The 27,238-nt window shown below is 46.5% G+C and overlaps 1 protein-coding gene across 1 annotated transcript in view; it reads right to left on the bottom strand.

Annotated features, from left to right (window-relative positions):
- Positions 1 to 27,238, bottom strand: part of ARHGAP39 (Rho GTPase activating protein 39) — a 259,573-nt gene that overhangs the window by 61,937 nt on the left and 170,398 nt on the right. The window contains exon 7 of the mRNA XM_063175373.1: positions 20,314 to 20,387. Within this exon, the coding sequence (XP_063031443.1) occupies positions 20,314 to 20,387 (74 nt within the window). The remainder of the gene's footprint in view (positions 1 to 20,313; positions 20,388 to 27,238) is intronic.

Here is a 27,238-nt window from a genome sequence, read left to right as displayed (position 1 = left end):
CATCCATCCATCCATCCATCATCCATCCATCCATCCATCCATCATCCATCATCCATCCATCATCCATCATCCATCCATCCATCCATCATCCATCATCCATCCATCCATCCATCCATCCATCCATCCATCCATCATCCATCCATCCATCATCCATCCATCCATCCATCCATCCATCCATCCATCCATCCATCCATCATCCATCCATCCATCCATCATCCATCCATCCATCATCCATCCATCCATCCATCATCCATCCATCCATCCATCCATCCATCCATCATCCATCCATCATCCATCCATCATCCATCCATCCATCCATCATCCATCCATCCATCCATCCATCCATCATCATCCATCCATCCATCCATCATCCATCCATCCATCCATCATCCATCCATCCATCCATCATCCATCCATCCATCCATCCATCCATCCATCCATCCATCATCCATCCATCCATCCATCCATCCATCCATCCATCCATCCATCCATCCATCCATCCATCCATCCATCCATCATCCATCCATCCATCCATCATCCATCCATCCATCATCCATCCATCCATCATCCATCCATCCATCCATCCATCCATCCATCCATCCATCATCCATCCATCCATCCATCCATCCATCCATCCCATCCATCCATCCATCATCCATCATCCATCCATCCATCCATCATCCATCCATCCATCCATCCATCATCCATCATCCATCCATCCATCCATCCATCCATCCATCCATCCATCCATCCATCCATCCATCCATCATCCATCCATCCATCCATCCATCATCCATCCATCCATCCATCCATCCATCCATCCATCATCCATCCATCCATCCATCATCCATCCATCCATCCATCATCCATCCATCCATCCATCCATCATCCATCCATCCATCCATCCATCATCCATCCATCCATCCATCCATCCATCCATCCATCCATCCATCATCCATCCATCCATCCATCCATCATCCATCCATCCATCCATCCATCCATCCATCCATCCATCATCCATCCATCCATCCATCCATCCATCCATCATCCATCCATCCATCCATCCATCCATCCATCCATCATCCATCATCATCCATCCATCCATCATCCATCCATCCATCCATCCATCCATCCATCCATCCATCCATCATCCATCCATCCATCCATCCATCATCCATCCATCCATCCATCATCCATCCATCCATCCATCATCCATCCATCCATCCATCCATCCATCCATCATCCATCCATCATCCATCCATCCATCCATCATCCATCCATCCATCCATCCATCATCCATCCATCCATCATCCACATCCATCCATCCATCCATCCATCATCATCCATCCATCCATCATCCATCCATCCATCCATCATCCATCCATCCATCCATCCATCATCCATCATCCATCCATCCATCCATCCATCTCATCATCCATCCATCCATCATCCATCCATCCATCATCCATCATCATCCATCCATCCATCATCCATCCATCCATCCATCCATCATCCATCCATCATCCATCCATCATCCATCCATCCATCCATCATCCATCCATCCATCCATCATCCATCCATCCATCCATCATCCATCATCCATCCATCCATCATCCATCCATCATCCATCATCCATCCATCCATCCATCCATCCATCCATCATCCATCCATCCATCATCCATCCATCATCCATCCATCATCCATCATCCATCCATCATCCATCCATCCATCCATCATCCATCCATCCATCCATCATCCATCCATCCATCCATCATCATCCATCCATCCATCCATCCATCATCCATCCATCCATCATCCATCCATCCATCCATCATCCATCCATCCATCCATCATCCATCCATCATCCATCCATCCATCCATCATCCATCCATCCATCCATCCATCCATCCATCATCCATCCATCCATCCATCCATCCATCATCCATCCATCCATCCATCATCCATCCATCCATCCATCATCCATCCATCCATCCATCCATCCATCCATCATCCATCCATCCATCCATCATCCATCCATCCATCCATCCATCATCCATCCATCCATCCATCCATCCATCCATCCATCCATTCCATCATCCATCATCCATCCATCCATCCATCCATCCATCCATCATCCATCCATCCATCCATCCATCATCCATCCATCCATCCATCCATCATCCATCATCCATCCATCCATCCATCCATCCATCCATCCATCCATCCATCCATCCATCCATCCATCCATCCATCATCCATCCATCCATCCATCCATCCATCCATCATCCATCCATCCATCATCCATCCATCCATCCATCCATCCATCATCCATCCATCCATCCATCCATCCATCCATCCATCCATCCATCCATCATCCATCCATCCATCCATCCATCCATCCATCCATCCATCATCCATCCATCATCATCATCCATCATCCATCCATCCATCCATCCATCCATCATCCATCCATCATCCATCCATCCATCCATCATCCATCCATCCATCCATCCATCATCATCCATCATCCATCATCCATCCATCATCCATCCATCCATCCATCCATCCATCCATCCATCCATCCATCATCCATCCATCCATCATCCATCCATCCATCCATTCCATCATCATCCATCATCCATCCATCCATCATCCATCCATCCATCATCCATCCATCATCCATCCATCCATCCATCCATCATCCATCCATCCATCATCCATCCATCCATCCATCCATCATCATCCATCATCATCCATCCATCCATCCATCATCCATCCATCATCCATCCATCCATCATCCATCCATCCATCCATCCATCATCCATCATCCATCATCCATCCATCCATCCATCATCCATCCATCCATCCATCCATCCATCCATCCATCCATCCATCATCCATCCATCCATCCATCCATCCATCATCCATCCATCCATCCATCATCCATCCATCCATCCATCATCCATCCATCATCCATCCATCCATCATCCATCCATCCATCCATCCATCCATCATCCATCATCCATCCATCTTCCATCCATCCATCCATCCATCCATCATCCATCCATCATCCATCCATCCATCCATCCATCATCCATCCATCCATCCATCCATCATCCATCCATCCATCCATCCATCCATCCATCATCCATCCATCATCCATCATCCATCATCATCCATCCATCCATCATCCATCCATCCATCCATCCATCATCCATCCATCCATCCATCCATCCATCATCCATCCATCATCCATCCATCCATCATCCATCCATCCATCCATCCATCCATCATCATCCATCCATCCATCCATCCATCCATCCATCATCCATCCATCCATCCATCCATCCATCATCATCCATCCATCATCCATCCATCATCCATCATCCATCCATCCATCCATCCATCCATCCATCCATCCATCATCCATCATCCATCCATCCATCCATCATCCATCCATCCATCCATCCATCCATCCATCCATCCATCCATCCATCCATCATCCATCCATCCATCCATCCATCCATCCATCATCATCCATCATCCATCCATCCATCCATCCATCCATCCATCCATCCATCCATCCATCCATCCATCCATCATCCATCCATCCATCCATCCATCCATCATCCATCCATCCATCCATCCATCCATCCATCCATCCATCCATCCATCCATCCATCATCCATCCATCCATCCATCATCCATCCATCCATCCATCCATCCATCCATCCATCCATCCATCATCCATCCATCCATCCATCCATCCATCATCCATCCATCATCCATCCATCCATCATCCATCCATCCATCCATCCATCCATCCATCATCCATCCATCCATCCATCATCCATCCATCCATCCATCCATCCATCCATCCATCCATCCATCCATCATCCATCCATCATCCATCCATCCATCCATCATCCATCCATCCATCCATCCATCATCCATCCATCATCCATCCATCCATCCATCATCCATCCATCCATCCATCCATCCATCATCCATCCATCCATCCATCCATCCATCCATCCATCATCCATCCATCATCCATCCATCCATCCATCATCCATCCATCCATCCATCCATCCATCATCCATCCATCCATCATCCATCATCCATCCATCCATCCATCATCCATCCATCCATCCATCATCCATCCATCCATCCATCCATCCATCCATCATCATCCATCCATCATCCATCCATCCATCCATCCATCCATCCATCCATCCATCCATCCATCATCCATCATCCATCCATCCATCCATCCATCATCCATCCATCCATCCATCCATCATCATCCATCATCCATCATCATCCATCATCCATCCATCCATCCATCCATCATCCATCATCCATCATCCATCCATCATCCATCCATCCATCCATCATCCATCCATCCATCCATCATCCATCCATCCATCCATCCATCATCCATCCATCCATCCATCATCCATCCATCCATCCATCCATCCATCCATCCATCCATCCATCCATCATCCATCCATCCATCCATCCATCCATCCATCCATCCATCCATCCATCCATCCATCCATCATCCATCATCCATCCATCCATCATCCATCCATCCATCCATCATCCATCATCCATCCATCCATCATCCATCCATCCATCATCCATCATCCATCATCCATCCATCATCCATCCATCCATCCATCATCCATCCATCCATCATCCATCCATCATCCATCCATCCATCCATCCATCATCCATCCATCCATCATCCATCCATCCATCATCCATCCATCCATCCATCCATCCATCCATCCATCCATCCATCCATCCATCCATCCATCATCCATCATCCATCCATCCATCATCCATCCATCCATCCATCATCCATCCATCCATCCATCCATCCATCCATCATCCATCCATCCATCATCCATCCATCATCCATCCATCATCCATCCATCCATCCATCATCCATCCATCCATCCATCCATCCATCCATCCATCCATCCATCCATCATCCATCCATCATCCATCCATCATCCATCCATCCATCCATCCATCCATCATCCATCCATCATCCATCCATCCATCCATCCATCCATCCATCATCCATCCATCCATCCATCCATCCATCCATCCATCCATCCATCATCCATCCATCCATCCATCCATCCATCCATCCATCCATCCATCCATCCATCCATCATCCATCATCCATCATCCATCATCCATCCATCCATCCATCATCCATCCATCCATCCATCCATCCATCCATCATCCATCCATCCATCATCCATCCATCATCCATCCATCATCCATCCATCCATCCATCATCCATCCATCCATCCATCCATCCATCCATCCATCATCCATCCATCCATCATCCATCATCCATCATCCATCCATCCATCATCCATCATCCATCCATCATCCATCCATCATCCATCCATCCATCCATCCATCCATCCATCATCCATCATCCATCCATCCATCCATCCATCATCCATCCATCCATCCATCATCCATCCATCCATCCATCCATCCATCATCCATCCATCATCCATCCATCATCCATCCATCCATCCATCCATCATCATCCATCCATCCATCCATCATCCATCATCCATCATCCATCCATCCATCCATCCATCCATCCATCCATCCATCCATCATCCATCCATCCATCATCCATCCATCCATCCATCCATCCATCATCCATCCATCCATCCATCATCCATCCATCCATCCATCCATCATCCATCCATCCATCCATCCATCCATCATCCATCCATCATCCATCCATCCATCCATCCATCCATCCATCCATCCATCCATCCATCCATCCATCCATCATCCATCCATCCATCATCCATCATCCATCCATCCATCCATCCATCCATCCATCCATCCATCCATCCATCCATCATCCATCCATCCATCCATCCATCCATCCATCATCCATCCATCATCCATCATCCATCCATCATCCATCCATCCATCCATCATCCATCATCCATCCATCATCCATCCATTGATCCATCCATCCATCCATCCATCCATCCATCCATCCATCCATCCATCCATCCATCCATCCATCATCCATCCATCCATCCATCCATCCATCATCCATCATCCATCCATCATCCATCCATCCATCCATCATCCATCCATCATCCATCCATCATCCATCCATCCATCCATCCATCATCCATCCATCCATCCATCCATCCATCCATCCATCATCCATCCATCCATCCATCCATCATCCATCATCCATCCATCATCATCCATCCATCCATCCATCATCCATCCATCCATCCATCCATCATCCATCCATCATCCATCCATCCATCCATCCATCATCCATCCATCCATCCATCCATCCATCCATCCATCCATCCATCATCCATCCATCCATCCATCCATCCATCCATCCATCCATCCATCATCCATCCATCATCCATCCATCCATCCATCATCCATCCATCCATCCATCCATCATCCATCCATCCATCCATCATCCATCCATCCATCCATCATCCATCCATCCATCCATCCATCCATCCATCCATCCATCCATCATCCATCCATCATCCATCCATCCATCCATCATCCATCCATCCATCCATCCATCATCCATCCATCCATCCATCCATCATCCATCCATCCATCATCCATCCATCATCCATCCATCCATCCATCATCCATCCATCCATCATCCATCATCCATCCATCCATCCATCCATCCATCCATCATCCATCCATCATCCATCCATCCATCCATCCATCATCCATCCATCCATCCATCCATCATCCATCCATCCATCCATCATCCATCCATCCATCCATCCATCCATCCATCATCCATCCATCCATCATCCATCATCCATCCATCATCCATCATCCATCCATCCATCCATCCATCCATCATCCATCCATCCATCCATCATCCATCATCCATCCATCCATCCATCATCCATCCATCCATCCATCCATCATCCATCCATCCATCATCCATCATCCATCATCCATCCATCCATCCATCATCCATCATCCATCCATCCATCATCCATCCATCCATCCATCCATCCATCCATCCATCATCCATCATCCATCATCCATCCATCCATCCATCCATCCATCATCCATCCATCATCCATCCATCCATCCATCCATCATCCATCATCCATCCATCCATCCATCATCCATCATCCATCCATCATCCATCCATCATCCATCCATCCATCCATCATCCATCATCCATCCATCCATCCATCCATCATCCATCATCCATCCATCCATCCATCATCCATCATCCATCCATCCATCATCCATCCATCCATCCATCCATCCATCCATCCATCCATCCATCCATCATCCATCCATCCATCCATCATCCATCCATCCATCCATCCATCCATCCATCCATCCATCATCCATCCATCCATCCATCATCCATCCATCCATCCATCCATCCATCCATCCATCCATCCATCATCCATCCATCATCCATCCATCCATCCATCATCCATCCATCCATCCATCCATCCATCCATCATCCATCCATCCATCCATCCATCCATCCATCATCCATCCATCCATCCATCATCCATCCATCCATCCATCCATCCATCCATCCATCCATCATCCATCCATCCATCCATCATCCATCCATCCATCCATCCATCCATCCATCCATCCATCATCCATCCATCATCCATCCATCATCCATCCATCATCCATCCATCATCCATCCATCCATCCATCATCCATCCATCCATCCATCCATCCATCCATCCATCATCCATCCATCATCCATCCATCCATCCATCCATCATCCATCCATCCATCATCCATCCATCCATCCATCCATCCATCATCCATCCATCCATCATCCATCATCATCCATCATCCATCCATCATCCATCCATCATCCATCCATCATCCATCCATCCATCCATCATCCATCCATCCATCCATCCATCCATCCATCCATCATCCATCCATCATCCATCCATCCATCCATCCATCCATCCATCCATCATCCATCCATCCATCCATCCATCCATCATCCATCCATCCATCCATCCATCCATCCATCCATCCATCCATCCATCCATCCATCCATCCATCCATCCATCCATCCATCCATCCATCATCCATCCATCCATCCATCCATCATCCATCATCCATCCATCCATCATCCATCCATCCATCCATCCATCCATCCATCCATCCATCCATCCATCATCCATCCATCCATCCATCCATCATCCATCCATCCATCCATCCATCCATCCATCCATCATCCATCATCCATCCATCATCCATCCATCCATCCATCCATCCATCATCCATCCATCCATCATCCATCCATCATCCATCCATCCATCATCCATCCATCCATCCATCCATCATCCATCCATCCATCATCCATCCATCCATCCATCATCCATCCATCCATCCATCCATCCATCCATCCATCCATCATCCATCCATCATCCATCCATCCATCATCCATCCATCATCCATCATCCATCCATCCATCCATCCATCCATCATCCATCATCCATCCATCCATCCATCCATCATCCATCCATCCATCATCCATCCATCCATCCATCCATCCATCCATCCATCATCCATCCATCATCCATCCATCCATCATCCATCATCCATCCATCATCCATCATCCATCCATCCATCCATCCATCATCCATCCATCCATCCATCATCATCCATCATCCATCCATCATCCATCCATCCATCCATCATCCATCATCCATCCATCCATCCATCATCATCCATCCATCCATCCATCCATCCATCATCCATCCATCCATCCATCCATCCATCCATCATCCATCCATCCATCCATCCATCCATCATCCATCCATCCATCCATCCATCCATCCATCATCCATCCATCATCCATCCATCATCATCCATCCATCCATCCATCATCCATCCATCATCCATCCATCCATCCATCCATCCATCATCCATCATCCATCCATCCATCCATCATCCATCCATCCATCCATCATCCATCATCCATCCATCCATCATCCATCCATCCATCCATCATCCATCCATCCATCCATCATCCATCCATCATCCATCCATCCATCATCCATCCATCATCCATCCATCCATCCATCATCCATCCATCATCCATCCATCATCCATCATCCATCCATCATCCATCATCCATCCATCCATCCATCCATCCATCCATCCATCCATCCATCATCCATCCATCATCCATCCATCCATCCATCATCCATCCATCCATCCATCCATCCATCCATCATCCATCCATCCATCCATCCATCCATCCATCCATCCATCCATCCATCCATCATCCATCCATCCATCCATCCATCCATCATCATCATCCATCCATCCATCCATCCATCATCCATCATCCATCCATCCATCCATCCATCCATCCATCATCCATCCATCCATCCATCTATCCATCCATCCATCCATCATCCATCCATCCATCCATCCATCCATCCATCATCCATCCATCCATCATCCATCCATCCATCCATCCATCCATCCATCCATCATCCATCATCCATCCATCCATCCATCCATCATCCATCATCCATCCATCCATCATCCATCCATCCATCCATCCATCCATCCATCCATCCATCCATCCATCATCCATCCATCCATCCATCCATCATCCATCCATCCATCCATCCATCCATCCATCCATCCATCATCCATCCATCCATCCATCATCCATCCATCATCCATCCATCCATCCATCCATCCATCCATCCATCATCCATCCATCATCCATCCATCCATCCATCATCCATCCATCCATCCATCCATCCATCCATCATCCATCCATCCATCCATCCATCCATCCATCCATCATCCATCCATCATCCATCCATCCATCCATCATCCATCCATCCATCCATCCATCCATCCATCATCCATCCATCCATCCATCCATCATCCATCCATCCATCATCCATCCATCCATCCATCCATCCATCCATCCATCCATCCATCATCCATCCATCCATCATCCATCCATCCATCCATCATCCATCCATCCATCCATCCATCCATCCATCATCCATCCATCCATCATCCATCCATCCATCCATTATCCATCCATCATCCATCATCCATCCATCCATCCATCCATCCATCCATCCATCCATCCATCATCCATCCATCCATCCATCCATCCATCCATCCATCCATCCATCATCCATCCATCATCCATCCATCCATCATCCATCATCCATCCATCCATCCATCCATCATCATCCATCATCCATCCATCCATCCATCCATCCATCCATCCATCATCCATCATCCATCATCCATCATCCATCCATCATCCATCCATCCATCCATCATCCATCCATCATCCATCCATCCATCATCCATCCATCCATCCATCCATCCATCATCCATCCATCCATCCATCATCCATCCATCCATCCATCATCATCCATCCATCCATCCATCCATCATCCATCCATCCATCCATCCATCCATCATCCATCCATCCATCCATCCATCCATCCATCCATCCATCCATCCATCATCCATCCATCATCCATCCATCCATCCATCATCCATCCATCCATCCATCCATCATCCATCCATCCATCCATCCATCCATCCATCCATCCATCCATCATCCATCATCCATCCATCATCCATCCATCCATCCATCCATCCATCCATCCATCCATCCATCATCCATCCATCCATCCATCCATCCATCATCCATCCATCATCCATCCATCCATCATCCATCCATCCATCCATCCATCCATCCATCATCCATCCATCCATCCATCCATCCATCCATCATCCATCCATCCATCATCCATCATCCATCCATCCATCATCCATCATCCATCCATCATCCATCCATCATCCATCCATCCATCCATCCATCCATCCATCCATCCATCCATCCATCCATCATCCATCCATCCATCCATCCATCCATCATCCATCCATCATCCATCCATCCATCCATCCATCCATCCATCATCCATCCATCATCCATCCATCCATCATCATCCATCCATCCATCCATCCATCCATCCATCCATCCATCCATCCATCATCCATCCATCCATCCATCCATCCATCATCCATCCATCATCCATCCATCCATCATCCATCCATCCATCCATCCATCCATCCATCATCCATCCATCCATCCATCCATCATCCATCCATCCATCCATCATCCATCCATCCATCCATCCATCCATCCATCATCCATCCATCATCCATCCATCCATCCATCATCCATCCATCCATCCATCCATCATCCATCCATCATCCATCCATCCATCCATCATCCATCCATCCATCCATCCATCCATCATCCATCCATCCATCCATCCATCATCCATCCATCCATCATCCATCATCCATCCATCCATCCATCATCCATCCATCCATCCATCATCCATCCATCCATCCATCCATCCATCCATCATCCATCCATCCATCATCCATCCATCCATCCATCCATCCATCCATCCATCCATCCATCCATCCATCCATCCATCCATCCATCCATCATCCATCCATCCATCCATCATCCATCCATCCATCCATCCATCCATCCATCCATCCATCCATCCATCATCCATCCATCATCCATCATCCATCCATCCATCATCCATCCATCATCCATCATCCATCCATCCATCATCCATCATCCATCCATCCATCCATCATCCATCCATCCATCCATCATCCATCCATCCATCATCCATCCATCCATCATCCATCATCCATCCATCCATCCATCATCCATCCATCCATCCATCATCCATCCATCCATCCATCCATCCATCCATCATCCATCATCCATCATCCATCATCCATCATCCATCCATCCATCCATCATCCATCCATCCATCCATCATCCATCCATCCATCCATCCATCATCCATCCATCCATCCATCATCCATCCATCCATCCATCCATCCATCCATCCATCCATCCATCCATCCATCATCCATCCATCCATCCATCCATCCATCCATCCATCCATCCATCCATCCATCCATCCATCCATCATCCATCATCCATCCATCCATCATCCATCCATCCATCCATCATCCATCCATCCATCATCCATCCATCCATCCATCCATCATCCATCATCCATCATCCATCCATCATCCATCCATCATCCATCCATCATCCATCCATCCATCATCCATCCATCATCCATCCATCCATCCATCCATCATCCATCCATCCATCATCCATCCATCCATCATCCATCCATCCATCCATCCATCCATCCATCCATCCATCCATCCATCCATCCATCCATCCATCCATCATCCATCATCCATCCATCCATCATCCATCCATCCATCCATCCATCCATCCATCCATCATCCATCCATCCATCATCCATCCATCATCCATCCATCATCCATCCATCCATCCATCATCCATCCATCCATCCATCCATCCATCCATCCATCCATCCATCCATCATCCATCCATCATCCATCCATCATCCATCCATCCATCCATCATCCATCCATCATCCATCCATCATCCATCCATCCATCCATCCATCCATCCATCATCCATCCATCCATCCATCCATCCATCCATCCATCCATCATCCATCCATCCATCCATCCATCCATCCATCCATCCATCCATCCATCCATCCATCATCCATCATCCATCCATCCATCATCCATCCATCCATCCATCATCCATCCATCCATCCATCCATCCATCCATCATCCATCCATCCATCATCCATCATCCATCCATCATCCATCCATCATCCATCCATCCATCCATCATCCATCCATCCATCCATCCATCCATCCATCCATCCATCCATCCATCATCCATCCATCATCCATCCATCATCCATCCATCCATCCATCATCCATCCATCATCCATCCATCATCCATCCATCCATCCATCCATCCATCCATCATCCATCCATCCATCCATCCATCATCCATCCATCCATCCATCCATCCATCCATCCATCCATCCATCCATCCATCCATCCATCCATCCATCATCCATCCATCCATCCATCCATCCATCCATCCATCCATCCATCCATCCATCCATCATCCATCATCCATCATCCATCCATCCATCCATCCATCCATCCATCCATCCATCATCCATCCATCCATCCATCCATCCATCCATCCATCCATCCATCATCCATCATCCATCCATCCATCCATCATCCATCCATCCATCCATCCATCATCCATCCATCCATCATCCATCCATCCATCCATCCATCCATCCATCCATCCATCCATCATCCATCCATCCATCCATCCATCCATCCATCATCCATCCATCCATCCATCCATCATCCATCCATCCATCCATCCATCCATCATCCATCCATCCATCCATCCATCCATCATCCATCCATCCATCCATCCATCATCCATCCATCCATCCATCATCCATCCATCCATCCATCATCCATCCATCCATCATCCATCCATCCATCCATCCATCCATCATCCATCCATCATCCATCCCACCCCACAGAGCTTGGTGGGACCATGTCCACGTTGGAGCTTCTCCACCGATGGATTTTTCCAGGAGGAGAAGGCCCCACCACTCTGGGATTCTTCTGGAAAGCTGAACATCGGTGCTGGCCTTCCAGAAGGTCTCCAGAAGTTCCTGAGAAAGCTCCCACAAGGTCTCCAGAAGTTCCTCAGGAAGCTCCCAGGAGGTCTCCAGAAAGTTCCCAGAAGGTCCCCAGAGAGTTCCCAGAAGGTCTCCAGAAGTTCCTCAGAAAGTTCCTGCAAGGTCTCCAGAGAGTTCCCAGAAGTTCTTCAGGAGTTCCTTTTAAGTTCCCAGAAGGTTCCTCTCCATAAGGTCTCCAGAAGGTCTCCAGAAGTTCCTCAGGAAGCTCCCAGGAGGTCTCCAGAGAGTTCCCAGAAGGTCTCCAGGAGTTCCCAGAAGGTCCCTCCCCATAAGGTCTCCAGAAGGTCTCCAGAAGTTCCTCAGGAAGCTCCCAGAAGGTCTCCAGAGAGTTCCCAGAAGGTCTCCAGAGAGTTCCCAGAAGGTCTCCAGAAGTTCCTTAGAAAGTTCCTGGAAGGTCTCCAGAGAGTTCCCAGAAGTTCTTCAGGAGTTCCTTTTAAGTTCCCAGAAGGTTCCTCCCCATAAGAGCTCCAGAAGGTCTCCAGAAGTTCCTCAGGAAGCTCCCAGAAGGTCTCCAGAGAGTTCCCAGAAGGTCTCCAGGAGTTCCCAGAAGGTCCCTCCCCATAAGGTCTCCAGAAGGTCTCCAGAAGTTCCTCAGGAAGCTCCCAGGAGGTCTCCAGAGAGTTCCCAGAAGGTCTCCAGGAGTTCCCAGAAGGTCCCTCCCCATAAGGTCTCCAGAAGGTCTCCAGGAGTTCCTCAGGAAGCTCCCAGAAGGTCTCCAGAGAGTTCCCAGAAGGTCTCCAGGAGTTCCTCAGAAAGTTCCTGGAAGGTCTCCAGAGAGTTCCCAGAAGGTCTCCAGGAGTTCCTCAGAAAGTTCCTGGAAGGTCTCCAGAGAGTTCCCAGAAGGTCTCCAGGTGTTCCTCAGAAAGCTCCCAGAAGGTCCCTCCCCATAAGGTCTCCAGAAGGTCTCCAGAAGTTCCTCAGGAAGCTCCCAGGAGGTCTCCAGAGAGTTCCCAGAAGGTCTCCAGAAGTTCCTCAGAAAGTTCCTGCAAGGTCTCCAGAGAGTTCCCAGAAGTTCTTCAGGAGTTCCTTTTAAGTTCCCAGAAGGTTCCTCCCCATAAGAGCTCCAGAAGGTCTCCAGAAGTTCCTCAGAAAGTTCCCAGAAGGTCTCCAGGAGTTCCCAGAAGGTCTCCAGAGGGTTCCCAGAAGGTCTCCAGGAGTTCCCAGAAGGTTCCTCCCCATAAGGTCTTCAGAAGGTCTCCAGAAGTTCCTCAGGAAAGTCCCAGAAGGTCTCCAGGAGTTCCCAGAAGGTCTCCAGAAGTTCCTCAGAAAGTTTCCAGAAGGTCTCCAGGAGTTCCCAGAAGGTTCCTCCCCATAAGATCTCCAGAGGGTCTCCAGAAGTTCCTCAGAAAGTTCCCAGAAGGTCTCCAGAGAGTTCCCAGAAGGTCTCCAGAAAGTTCCCAGAAGGTTCCTCCCCATAAGGTTCCCAGAAGGTCTCCAGAGAGTTCCCAGAAGGTCTCCAGGAGTTCCCAGAAGGTCCCTCCCCATAAGGTCTCCAGAAGGTCTCCAGAAGTTCCTCAGAAAGTTCCCAGAAGGTCTCCAGAGAGTTCCCAGAAGGTCCCTCCCCATAAGGTCTCCAGAAGATCTCCAGAAGAACCTTGGTCAGTCTCCGCGATGTCTTCTGAAGTTCCACAGAAGGTCCTTAAAACGTCTCCAGAAGGTCTTCAGGAGGTCTCCAGAAGAATCCCAAAAGTTCTCCAGAAGTTCCTCAGAAAACTCCCGGAAGGTCCTCCCTGCCAGGTTCTCAGAAGGTCTCCTGAAGATCTCCTGGTGGTCCCTGGAATGTCTTCAGAAGGTCCTTCAGAAGTTTCCAGAACATTCCCAGATGGTCCCTTGAAGATCTTCACGAGGTTCTCAGAAACTCTCCAGAAGGTCTCCAGAAGGTCTCAGAAGGTCTCAGAAGGTCTCAGAAGGTCTCAGAAGGTCTCAGAAGTCTTCAGGACGTTCTCAGAAGGTCTCAGAAGATCCCCGGATGGGTTTTAGGAGATGCCCAGAAGATCCTTCCAAGCTTTCCAGAAGGTTCTCAGAAGTTCTCCAGAAGGTCCTCAAAAGCCTCCCTGAAGTTCCCTACAAAAAGTTCTCCAGAAATGTTCCAGAAGGTCTCCAGAGGTTCTCCAGAAGTTCCTCAGAAAACTCCCGGAAGGTCCTCCCTGGCAGGTTCTCAGAAGGTCTCCTGAAGATCTCCTGGTGGTCCCTGGGACATCTGAAGGCCCTCAGAAGGTCCTGAGAAGTTTCCAGAACATTCCCAGATGGTCCCTTGAAGATCTTCACGAGGTTCTCAGGAACTCTCCAGAAGGTCTCCAGAAGGTCTCCAGAAGGTCTCCAGAAGGTCTCAGAAGGTCTCCAGAAGGTCTCCAGAAGGTCTCAGAAGGTCTCCAGAAGTTCTCCAGAAGTTCTCCAGAAGTTCTCCAGAAGTTCTCCAGAAGTTCTCCAGAAGGTCTCAGAAGGTCTCAGAAGGTCTCCAGAATGTCTCAGAAGGTCTCAGAAGGTCTCAGAAGGTCTCCAGAAGGTCTCAGAAGGTCTCAGAAGGTCTCAGAAGGTCTCAGAAGGTCTCCAGAAGGTCTCAGAAGGTCTCCAGAAGGTCTCCAGAAGGTCTCCAGAAGGTCTCCAGAATGTCTCAGAAGGTCTCAGAAGGTCTCCAGAAGGTCTCCAGAAGGTCTCAGAAGGTCTCAGAAGGTCTCCAGAAGGTCTCAGAAGGTCTCAGAAGTCTTCAGGACGTTCTCAGAAGGTCCCCAGCAGATCCCAGATGGGTTTTAGGAGATGCCCAGAAGATCCTTCCAAGCTTTCCAGAAGGTTCTCAGGAGCTTCCCAGAAGTTCTCCAGAAGCTCCTTAGATGCTCTCCAGAAGTTCTCCAGAAAGGTTCTAGAAGTTCTCCAGAAGTTCCCCAGAAATGTTCCAGAAGGTTCTCCAGGAGTTCCTTAGATGCTCTCCAGGTCTCCAGAAGTTCTCCAGAAGATCCCCAGAAGTTCCTTAGATGCTCTCCAGGACATCTCCAGGTGTCCCCAAGTTCTCCAGAAGCTCCTTCGATGCTCTCCAGGACATCTCCAGGTCTTCAGAAGATCCTCACAAGTTCTCCAGAAGATTCCCAGAAGTTCTCCAGGAATGTTCCAGAAGGTTCCCACAAGTTCTCCAGAAGTTCCTTAGATGCTCTCCAGGACATCTCCAGGACGTCTCCAGAAGTTCTCCAGAAGTTCTCCAGAAGATCCCCAGAAGTTCTCCAGGAGTTCCTTAGATGCTCTCCAGGTCTCCAGAAGTTCTCCAGAAGATCCCCACAAGTTCTCCAGAAGTTCCTTAGATGCTCTCCAGGACATCTCCAGGTCCCCAGAAGTTCTCCAGAAGCTCCTTAGATGCTCTCCAGAAGATCCCCACAAGTTCTCCAGAAGTTCTCCAGAAGTTCCCCAGAAGTTCTCCAGACGTTCTCCAGAAGTTCTCCAGGAATGTTCCAGAAGGTTCCCAGAAGTTCTCCAGAAGCTCCTTAGATGCTCTCCAGGACATCTCCAGGTCTCCCCAAGTTCCCCAGAAGTTCTCCAGAAATGTTCCAGAAGGTTCCCACAAGTTCTCCAGGAGTTCCTTAGATGTTCTCCAGGACATCTCCAGGTCTCCAGAAGATCCCCAGAAGTTCTCTACAAGTTCCTTAGATGCTCTCCAGGACATCTCCAGGTCTCCAGAACTTCTCCAGAAGTTCTCCAGAAGATCCCCAGAAGTTCTCCAGAAGTTCCTTAGATGTTCTCCAGAAGTTCTCCAGAAGTTCTCCAGAAGTTCCTTAGAAGCTCTCCAGGTCCCCAGAAGTTCTCCAGAAGTTCTCCAGAAAATCCCCAGAAGTTCTCCAGGAGTTCCTTAGATGCTCTCCAGGTCTCCCCAAGTTCCCCAGAAGTTCTCCAGAAATGTTCCAGAAGGTTCTCAGAAGTTCTCCAGGAGTTCCTTAGATGCTCTCCAGAAGATCTCCAGGTCTCCAGAAGTTCTCCAGGAGATCCCCAGAAGTTCTCCAGAAGATCCCCAGAAGTTCTCCAGAAGTTCTCCAGAAATGTTCCAGACGGTTCCCAGAAGTTCTCCAGGAGTTCCTTAGATGTTCTCCAGAAGATCTCCAGGTCTCCAGAAGTTCTCCAGGAGATCCCCAGAAGTTCTCCAGAAATGTTCCAGAAGATCCCCAGAAGTTCTCCAGGAGTTCCTTAGATGCTCTCCAGGTCTCCCCAAGTTCCCCAGAAGTTCTCCAGAAGCTCCTTAGATGCTCTCCAGGACATCTCCAGGCCTCCCCAAGTTCTCCAGAAGTTCTCCAGAAGATCCCCAGAAGCTCCTTAGATGCTCTCCAGGACATCTCCAGGTCTCCAGAACTTCTCCAGAAGTTCTCCAGAAGTTCCTTAGATGCTCTCCAGGTCTCCCCAAGTTCTCCCCAAGTTCTCCTCACCACCACCAGCACCACCACCTCCAGCACCTCCTCCCACCAGCACCTTCCAGCACCTCCTCCCACCTCCAGCCCCAGGAGCTCCAGGACGGCCCCGGTGGGAGGAGACCGTGACCTCCTTGGTTGTCCCCGGGTTGTCCCAGGTTGTCCCCAGGTTGTCCCCGGGTTGTCCCCAATGTCCCCAGGTTGTCCCAGGTTGTCCCCGGGTTGTCCCCCCTGGCCAAGGCCACCCCGGGTTGTCCCCAGTTGTCCCCGGTTGTCCCCCCTGACCGAGGCCATCCCAGGTTGTCCCCAATGTCCCCAGGTTGTCCCCAGGTTGTCCCAGGTTGTCCCCCCTGGCCAAGGCCACCCCAGGTTGTCCCCAGGTTGTCCCCAGGTTGTCCCCAGGTTGTCTCTGGGTTGTCCCAGGTTGTCCCCCTGGCCGAGGCCACCCCAGGTTGTCCCCAGGTTGTCCCCGGGTTGTCCCCCCTGGCCAAGGCCACCCCAGGTTGTCCCCAGGTTGTCCCCAGATTGTCCCAGGTTGTCCCCGGGTTGTCCCAGGTTGTCCCAGGTTGTCCCCAGGTTGTCCCCAATGTCCCCAGGTTGTCCCAGGTTGTCCCCCCTGGCCGAGGCCACCCCAGGTTGTCCCAGGTTGTCCCCGGGTTGTCCCCGGGTTGTCCCGGGTTGTCCCCAATGTCCCCAGGTTGTCCCGGGTTGTCCCCAATGTCCCCAGGTTGTCCCCAGGTTGTCCCCTGGTTGTCCCCCCTGGCCAAGGCCACCCCGGGTTGTCCCCAGGTTGTCCCCAGGTTGTCCCCAGGTTGTCCCCGGGTTGTCCCAGGTTGTCCCCCCTGGCCAAGGCCACCCCAGGTTGTCCCCAATGTCCCCGGGTTGTCCCCAGGTTGTCCCAGGTTGTCCCCGGGTTGTTCCCAGGTTGTCCCCGGGTTGTCCCCCCTGGCCAAGGCCACCCCGGCGGTCCCGGTACCTTCTTGGCCCCAGGTTGTCCCCAATGTCCCCGGGCTGTCCCAGGCTGTCCCGGGTTGTCCCCAATGTCCCCCCTGGCCGAGGCCACCCCAGGTTGTCCCCAATGTCCCAGGTTGTCCCCAGGTTGTCCCCAATGTCCCCAGGTTGTCCCCTGGTTGTCCCCCCTGGCCGAGGCCACCCCGGGCTGTCCCGGGTTGTCCCAGGTTGTCCCCAATGTCCCCAGCTTGTCCCCAGTGTCCCCAATGTCCCCGGGCTGTCCCCTGGTTGTCCCCCCCGTCCGGGGCCACCCCAGGTTGTCCCCAGGTTGTCCCCGGGTTGTCCCCAGGCTGTCCCAGGTTGTCCCCAATGTCCCCCCCGTCCGAGGCCACCCCGGGCGGTCCTGGTACCTTCTTGGCCCCAGGTTGTCCCCAATGTCCCCAGGTTGTCCCCGGGTTGTCCCCAATGTCCCCAGGTTGTCCCAGGTTGTCCCCGGGTTGTCCCCAGGTTGTCCCCAGGTTGTCCCAGGTTGTCCCAGGTTGTCCCCAGGTTGTCCCCGGGTTGTCCCCAATGTCCCCAATGTCCCCAGGTTGTCCCCAATGTCCCCAGGCTGTCCCAGGTTGTCCCAGGTTGTCCCCGGGTTGTCCCCGGGCTGTCCCAGGTTGTCCCCAATGTCCCCAGGTTGTCCCCGGGTTGTCCCCAGTGTCCCCAGTGTCCCCCCCGTCCGAGGCCACCCCGCTGTCCCGGTACCTTCTTGTCCCCAGGTTGTCCCCAATGTCCCCAGGTTGTCCCAGGTTGTCCCAGGTTGTCCCCAAGTCCCCAATGTCCCCCCCGTCCGAGGCCACCCCAGGTTGTCCCAGGTTGTCCCCAGGTTGTCCCAGGTTGTCCCCAATGTCCCCCCCTGGCCAAGGCCACCCCAGGTTGTCCCCAATGTCCCCAGGTTGTCCCCGGATTGTCCCTGGGTTGTCCCCAGGTTGTCCCCAGTGTCCCCAGGTTGTCCCCAATGTCCCCGGGCTGTCCCAGGTTGTCCCCAGTGTCCCCAGGTTGTCCCCAATGTCCCCGGGCTGTCCCAGGTTGTCCCCAGTGTCCCCAGGTTGTCCCAGGCTGTCCCAGGTTGTCCCCAATGTCCCCCCGTCCGAGGCCACCCCGCTGTCCCGGTACCTTCTTGGCCCCGGGTTGTCCCCAGGTTGTCCCAGGTTGTCCCCAATGTCCCCAATGTCCCCAATGTCCCCGATGTCCCCCCGCTGTCCCGGTACCTTCTTGGCGCCGGTGAGCGCCGCCCTCTGCAGTTTGCTGTAGCAGTGCCTGGCGTAGGCGCTGATGGCCACCCCTGCAAGAGAGGACACGGCACCGCTGGGACGTCACCTCCAGGCTGGTGGGACGTCACCTCCAGGGTGGTGGGATGTCACCTCCAGGACCTGGTGGGATGTCACCTCCACGACCTGGTGGGATGTCACCTCCAGGACCTGGTGGGATGTCATCTCCAGGACCTGGTGGGATGTCACCTCCAGCACCTGGCGGAGCTCCAACCCTTGGTGGGACCTTCTGGACCATCCCAGAAGCTCCGGGGACCTGGGGGGACCTTTTGGACCAACCCAAGAACCCTGAGAACCTGGTGGGACCTTCTGGATCAACCCTTGGTGGGACCTTCTGGGCCATCCCAGGAGAAGTCCTGAGAACCTGGTGGGACCTTCTGGACCAACCCTTGGTGGGACCTTCTGGACCATCCCAGGAGAAGCTCTGGGACCTTCTGGGCCATCCCAGGAGAAGCTCCAGGAACCTGGTGGGACCTTTTGGACCATCTCAAGACCCCTGAGAACCTGGTGGGACCTTCTGGACCATCCCAGGAGAAGTTCTGGAGACCTGGGGGGACCTTCTGGACCAACCCTTGGTGGGACCTTCTGGACCATCCCAGGAGAAGCTCTGGGGGACCTGGTGGGACCTTCTGGACCATTCCCTGAGCCTTGGGACCTTCTGGACCATCCCAAGAACCCTGAGAACCTGGTGGGACCTTCTGGATCAACCCTTGGTGGGACCTTCTGGGCCATCCCAGGAGAAGTCCTGAGAACCTGGTGGGACCTTCTGGACCAACCCTTGGTGGGACTTGATGGAACCTTCTGGACCATCCCAGGAGAAGCTCCGGGGACCTGGTGGGGCCTCCTGGACCATTCCAAGAACCCTGAGAACCTGGTGGGACCTTCTGGACCAACCCTTGGTGGGACCTTCTGGACCATCCCAGGAGAAGCTCTGAGAACCTGGTGGGACCTTCTGGATCAACCCTTGGTGGGACCTTCTGGGCCATCCCAGGAGAAGCTCTGGGACCTTCTGGACCATCCCAGGAGAAGCTCCAGGAACCTGGTGGGACCTTTTGGACCATCTCAAGACCCCTGAGAACCTGGTGGGACCTTCTGGACCATCCTAGGAGAAGTTCTGGAGACCTGGGGGGACCTTCTGGACCAACCCTTGGTGGGACCTTCTGGACCATCCCAGGAGAAGCTCTGAGAACCTGGTGGGACCTTCTGGACCAACCCTTGGTGGGACCTTCTGGACCATCCCAGGAGAAGCTCTGGGACCTTCTGGACCATCCCAGGAGAAGCTCTGGGACCTGGTGGGACCTTCTGGACCAACCCAGAGCCTTGGAGACCCGGTGGGACCTCCTGGACATCTCCTCGGGGTGGCCTCACGCCATGGACTCCTCTGGGATTTGGTGGGATTTGGTGGGATTTGGTGGGATTTGGTGGGACCCAATGGTCCCTGGTTGTCCCTGGTGGTCCAATAGCAATGCTAATACTGCTAACGCTAATATTAATACCAGCACTAATACTAATAATTTATATTAATATTTTATAATAATATATATTAATAATTAATAAATTAATAAATAAATTAATTAAAAATTAATATTTATAATAATTTATATTAATAATTTAATATTAATATTATTAAATAAACGACACCAAGTCTACCTGTTACTAATTACCCCAATTAATGCAATACCAATACCAATACTACACCAATACCAATGCTAATACTGCTAACGCTAATATTAATACCAGCACTAATACTAATAACATTAATATTATTAAATAAACGACACCAAGTCTGCCTGTTACTAATTACCCCAATTAATGCAATACCAATACCAATACTACACCAATACCAATGCCAATACTACTAACGCTAATAATAATATCCACACTAATACTAATAACATAATATTATTAAGTAAACGACACCAAGTCTAGGTGACCGTTATTAATTACCCCAATTAATGCAATACTAATACCAATACCAATACCAATACTAATACCCATACCCACACTAATACTGATACTAATACTGATACTGATACTAATACTGATACTGATATTATACCAATACCAATACCACTAACCCTAATATTATTACCAGCACTAATACTAATAATATAATATTATTAAATAAATGACACCAACTCTACCTGACCATTATTAATTACCCCAATTAATGCAATACCAATGCCAATGCCAATACTAATACCTATACCCACACTAATACTAATACCGATGCTAATACCAATACCGATACCACTAACCCTAATATTAATACCAACACTAATACCAATAATATTAATATTATTAAATAAACGACACCAAGTCTACCTGACCGTTTTTAATTACTCCAATTAATGCAATACCAATATCAATACTAATACTATTTCCAATAGTAATACTATTTCCATTGCGATTACTAATACCAATACCAATACTAATACTAATACCGATACCAATACTAACACTACTCTAATACTAATACTACTTACACTAATATTAATACCAGCACTAATACTAATAATATTAATATTATTAAATAAACGACACCAAGTCTACCTGACCGTTATTAATTACCCCAATTAATGCAATACCAATACCAATACTAATAGCAATGCTTATACTCCTAACGCTAATATTAATCCCAACACTAATACCAATAATATTAATATTGTTAAATAAACGACACCAAGTCTACCTGACCGTTATTAATTACCCCAATTAATGCAATACCAATACCAATACCAACACTACTCTAATACTAATACTCCTAACGCTAATATTAATACCAACACTCATACTAATAATATTAATATTATTAAATAGATGACACCGAGTCTACCTGATCGTTATTAATTACCCCACTTAATGCAATACCAATACCAATACCAATACTACTCTAATACTAATACTACTGAGGCTAATATTAATATCAACCCTCATACAAATAATATTAATATTATTAAATAAAGGACACCAAGTGTACCTGACTGTTACTAATTACCCCAATTAATGCAATACCAATACCAATACAAATACCAATACCGATACTAATGCTAATACTACTAACCTCAATATTAATATCAACACTAATACTAATAATATGAATATTATTAAATAAATGACACCAAGTCTAGGTGACCGTTATTAATTACCCCAATTAATGCAATACTAATACTAATACCAATACTAATACCAATACTAATACCAATACTAATACCAATACCAACACTTACACTACTCTAATACTAATACTACTTACGCTAATAATAATACCAGCAGTAACACCAATAATATTATTATTATTAAATAAACGGCACCAAGTCTACCTGACTGTTACTAATTACCCCAATTAATGCAATACGAATACGAATACGAATACGAATACGAATACGAATACGAATACTAATACTAATACTAATACAAATACTAATATTTCTCTAATACTAATACTACTAAGGCTTATATTAATATCAACACTCATACTAATAATATTAATATTATTAAATAAATGACACCAAGTCTACCTGCCCGTTATTAATTACCCCAATTAATGCAATACCAATACCAATACCAATACTACTCTAATATTAATACTACTGAGGCTAATATTAATATCAACACTCATACAAATAATATTAATATTATTAAATAAAGGACACCAAGTCTGCCTGACTGTTACGAATTACCCCAATTAATGCAATACCAATACCAATACAATACTAATACCAATACTAATGCTAATACTACTAACCCCAATATTAATATCACCACTAATACTAATAATATGAATATTATTAAATAAATGACACCAAGTCTACGTGACTGTTATTAATTACCCCAATTAATGCCATACTTATAGTAATACCAATACTAATACTAATAACGATACCAATACTAACACTACTCTAATACTAATACTACTTACGCTAATATTAATACCACCGCTAATACTACTACTAATATTATTATTAAATAAACGACACCAAGTCTACCTGTTACTAATTGCCCCAATTAATGCAATACCAATACCAATACTATACCAATACCAATGCCAATACCAATACTAATACTAATACTAATACTAATACTAATACAACTCTAATACTAATACTACTAAGGCTAATATTAATATCAACACTCATACAAATAATATTAATATTATTAAATAAACGACACCAAGTCTACCTGACCGTTATTAAATACCCCAATTAATGCAATACTAATACTAATACCAATACTAATACCGATACCAATACTTACACTACTCTAATACTAATACTACTTACGCTAATAATAATACCAGCAGTAACACCAATAATATTATTATTATTAAATAAACGACACCAAGTCTACCTGACTGTTACTAATTACCCCAATTAATGCAATACGAATACGAATACGAATACGAATACGAATACGAATACGAATACGAATACGAATACGAATACGCATACTAATACTAATACTTCTCTAATACTAATACTACTAACGCTAATATTAATATCAACACTCACACTAATAATATTAATATTATTAAATAAATGTCACCAAGTCTACCTGACCGTTATTAATTACCCCAATTAATGCAATACCAATGCCAATACCAATGCTTATACTCCTAACGCTAATATTAATCCCAACACTAATACCAATAATATTAATATTGTTAAATAAACGACACCAAGTCTACCTGACCGTTACTAATTACCCCAATTAATGCAATACTAATACTAATACCAATACCAATACTAATACTATTACCAATACTTTTACCCATGCCAATACTACTAACGCTAATATTAATATCAACAGTAATACTATGAATATTATTAAATAAATGACACCAAGTCTACCTGGCCATTATTAATTACTCCAATTAATTCAATACCAATATCAATACTATTACCAATACTAATACTAATACTATTACTATTACTAATACCAATACCAATACCAATACTGATACCACTGTAATACTAATACTACTAACGCTAATATTAATAGACTGTTATTAGTCACCCTAATTAATGCAATACTAATACTAATACCAGTACCAATACTAGTACCAGTACCAATACCTACACTATTACTATTAATACTTATTCCAATACCAATACTAATGCTATTCTAATACTAATACTAATACTAATAATGCTAACATTATTATCAACACTCATACAAATAATATTAATATTATTAAATAAACGACACCAAGTCTACCTGACTGTTACTAATTACCCCAATTAATGCAATACCAATACCAATACTATACCAATACCAATGCCAATGCCATTACCAATACTAATGCTAAGAGTAGTAACGCTAACATTATTACCGACACTAATTCTAATGATATTAATACTATTAAATAAACGACATCAAGTCTACCTGACCATTATTAATTACCCCAATTAATGCAATACTAATACCAATGCCAATGCCAATACCAATGCCAATACTCCTAACGCTAATATTAATCCCAACACCAATACTAATAATATTAATATTGTTAAATAAATGACCCCAAGTCTAGGTGACCGTTATTAATTACCCCAATTAATGAATACTAATACCAATACTAATACCAATACTAATACTAATAACGATACCAATACTAACACTACTCTAATACTAATACTACTTACGCTAATATTAATACCAGCACTAATACTAATAATAATATTATTATTAAATAAACGACACCAAGTCTACCTGTTACTAATTACCCCAATTAATGCAATACCAATACCAATACTATACCAATACCAATGCAAATACTACTAACGGCTAATAATAATATCCACACTAATACTAATAATATAATATTATTAAATTAATGACACCAAGTCTACTGACTGTTATTAATTACCCCAATTAATGCAATACCAATACCAATACCAATACTACTCTAATACTAATACTACTGAGGCTAATATTAATATCAACCCTCATACAAATAATATTAATATTATTAAATAAATGACACCAAGTCTGCCTGACTGTTACGAATTACCCCAATTAATGCAATACTAATACCAATATTATACCAATACCAATACTAATGCTAATACTACTAACCCCAATATTAATATCAACACTAATACTAATAATATGAATATTATTAAATAAATGACACCAAGTCTACGTGACTGTTATTAATTACCCCAATTAATGCCATACTTATAGTAATACCAATACTAATACTAATAACGATACCAATACTAACACTACTCTAATACTAATACTACTTACGCTAATATTAATACCACCGCTAATACTACTACTAATATTATTATTAAATAAATGACACCAAGTCTACCTGCCCATTATTAATTACCCCAATTAATGCAATACCATTAGCAACACCAACACCAATGCTTATACTCCTAACGCTAATATTAATCCCAACACCAATACTAATAACATTAATATTGTTAAATAAACGACACCAAGTCCACCTGCCCGTTATTAATTACCCCAATTAATGCAATACCAATAACAATACCAATACCAATACTATACCAATACCAATGCCAATACCAATACTAATACTAATACTAATACTAATACAACTCTAATACTAATACTACTAAGGCTAATATTAATATCAACACTCATACAAATAATATTAATATTATTAAATAAACGACACCAAGTCTACCTGACCGTTATTAAATACCCCAATTAATGCAATACGAATACCAATACCAATACCAATACCAGCACTAATACTAATGCTAATACTAATACTAATACTAGTACTTCTCTAGTACTAATACTACTTACGCTAATAATAATACCAACACTAATACAAATAATATTAATATTATTAAATAAATGACACCAAGTCTACCTGCCCGTTATTAAT

Source organism: Melospiza melodia, chromosome 1 (assembly GCF_035770615.1).
Source record: "Melospiza melodia melodia isolate bMelMel2 chromosome 1, bMelMel2.pri, whole genome shotgun sequence".
Lineage (NCBI taxonomy): Eukaryota > Metazoa > Chordata > Aves > Passeriformes > Passerellidae > Melospiza > Melospiza melodia.
Note: the sequence above shows the minus strand (reverse complement) of the source record. Positions and strands in the feature narration are given on the sequence as shown.